The following is a 2500-nucleotide window of genomic DNA, read 5'->3' as shown; positions in this document are numbered from 1 at the left end:
TAGGAAGTAGTGCCCATAGAAAGGTACCAAGCACAGTGGTTAATCTGCTTTCTCACGAAGCCTTAGATCAACATATTAAATTAACATATTAAAATTAATACTTAATTGCTGATAACCGGGTGATAAGCGGAATAACGCCCTTCGAGGTGTCCCGATATCAAGGGAAAATGGACTTGGCGAAGCGAAGAACGCTCTGCCTCATCCATTATTTCCCTTGATATCGGGACACCTCGTCGCCCATTATTCCATTCATCAAATCGTGATATCGAGTACAAGAACGTCTCGACTCTGCCAAAGTGAAGTGAAATCGTATAGAATGTCTTGCAGTGAGGATGTTTAGTTATCAGTATCAGAGTGATGTTTACTTAATTGTGTTGTTGTCTTCACTTTTGTTCTTTACATTATTGTATTCCAATTGTGCACTTCATGAGAGTGTCATCAGTGTTAATATTTTATTAACGGCAAATTACAAATTGCAAGTATATCTGATGTTTTGCTGTTGTTTTTATGTTTTCGATGTTGTGATTGTGATTGTGATAAAAAATAAAAATTGTGACTTTATGTTTAAAAATTGTGATATGACATTTTTGCCATAACGCCCACCCCTACCTGAAGGCGAAGTTCTGCAGCACGGTGGCCACCGACATCACGCTGGACAGCGCCGTGGGCGTGGTGCGCTTCTGGGCCGAGGCCAGCAGCCGCCTCAGCCGATTCCGCATGCACTACACCACCTTCGCCGAACGTGAGTCGCTCCCTTTCTCTTTCTCTTTCTCTTTTTCTTTCCCTTTCTCTTTCTCTCTCTGTCTCTGTATCTCTGTATCCCTCTCTCTCTCTCTCTCTCTCTCTTTGTCTTATTCAGGTATGCATGCGCTACACCACCTTCGCAGAGCGTGAGTCGCTCCCTTTCTCTCTGTGTGTCTCTGTGTCTTTGTATCTCTCGCCCGCTCTCTCTCTCGCTCTCTCTCTCTCTCTCTCTCTCTCTCTCTCTCTCTCTCTCTCTCTCTATCGCTCTCTCTCTCTTTTTCTTATTCCTACACCACCTCAAATTCAAGTTCACGTGTGCTTTATTGGCATGACTGGGAGTATCAATACTGCCAGAGCTTACAAAGAACTCTCTCTCTGTCTCTCTGTCTCTTTCTCTCTTGCCATCTCTCTGTCTCTCATTCACTACGCATGCGTGACCTATACCTTTGCCTCTCTCCTCTCTTGCCTCTCTCCTCTCTCTATCCATCTCTATCCTTCTCTCTGTCTCATTCACGTATGTTTTTAGATGCGTCCCACGCATATAAGTCCATCCGTTGGTTGGTCTGTCCGTCCGTCCCGCCATGACGCTTTTCTGAATTGTGATTAAGGACAGCTGACAAACATTCACGCTGTCCTATGACCTGTTCCACACTCCGACCCTCGCGGAAGTGTCATTGCATGCTTCCCTGATGCTTCCAATACTGACCATAGAAGAAGAATGAAAATTTTCGTACTCCCCTCGCGATCATTTCGTACTACGCTGTTATGACGTGAGTAAGCCCTCTTGTCTCAAGCCTCTTTGGTCATAGGCCAGTGTAAATGTTTGTCAGCTGTCCTTAATTACCTCCAGCAATTACTGCTGACCAACAGCTGCAGTTAATTTGGCCACAAATTATCCATCTTGGTGTTGCCCCCACTGACCATGCACAAGGGAGTATGGAAATTGTATCCATCGCACCCACTGACCAATGACCATGCGCAAGGGAGTTCATTTTCCATACACTCGTGTCCTCAGGCAACGTCCCCTTACTACACCGTGGCCAATGCATTTCCCCCCGAGAGATTGTTCTTCTGTGTTGAGTTTCTTTGCTTCTGATTGACTTTCATTTCACAGCGCGCACGACCAACAGTATTTTGCTGTAGACAGTGTAGGCCTACCTGAAGTGAAGACCCCTGGTTGGTTTTATGTTATCACGTCTTGGATGAGGCTTTGTGTCTTGACTTGAAAAAGCTGCCATGATTGAATCATAAAGACAATGACTCCCTCAACGCTTTTATGTATTTATTATTTATCGATGTGATAGTCTTTCCTGCACCTGATGCTGAAATGGCGTGATAGGCCGAATGGTTCATATAACTGGGCTCTAAATTAACGTCAGCCAACTGGCCAAATGCTGGTGAAATGTCAGTTTGGCTATTAGAAAAGTAAACACCAACTTACTAACCATTTTTTCACCCATTACTAAGTGTGTGTTTGGCTAGATTAACATTTAATGGCCATTTTGGCTAGTGAGGGGGGCGGAGTTAGTATAAGCCCTACAGCCCTGAATACTAATTCTAACTAACTAAATAATGTCTGGTAATTTGGAATTTAGTTGATCTATTTGAAATCCCATGATACCTTTTAAAATCCAGGCACATGTTAGGCTTATTGATTAATTGCCTTAAGGTTATGAGGAGCCCTGAGGGGCGTTTGGGCAAAAATGGTTGAGAACCACAAGCATAGATGGACGCATCTGTTGTTCGCTTGTCGGAC

General features: G+C 44.1%; 1 protein-coding gene across 1 annotated transcript in view; it reads left to right on the top strand.

The window, feature by feature from the left end:
• Positions 1-2500, top strand: part of neto2b (neuropilin (NRP) and tolloid (TLL)-like 2b) — a 20428-nt gene that overhangs the window by 9959 nt on the left and 7969 nt on the right. Inside the window, exon 7 of the mRNA XM_063197793.1 lies at positions 616-742. Coding sequence (XP_063053863.1) covers positions 616-742 — 127 coding nt within the window. The remainder of the gene's footprint in view (positions 1-615; positions 743-2500) is intronic.

This window comes from Engraulis encrasicolus, chromosome 4 (genome assembly GCF_034702125.1).
Source record: "Engraulis encrasicolus isolate BLACKSEA-1 chromosome 4, IST_EnEncr_1.0, whole genome shotgun sequence".
In the NCBI taxonomy this organism is placed as follows: domain Eukaryota; kingdom Metazoa; phylum Chordata; class Actinopteri; order Clupeiformes; family Engraulidae; genus Engraulis; species Engraulis encrasicolus.
Note: the sequence above shows the minus strand (reverse complement) of the source record. Positions and strands in the feature narration are given on the sequence as shown.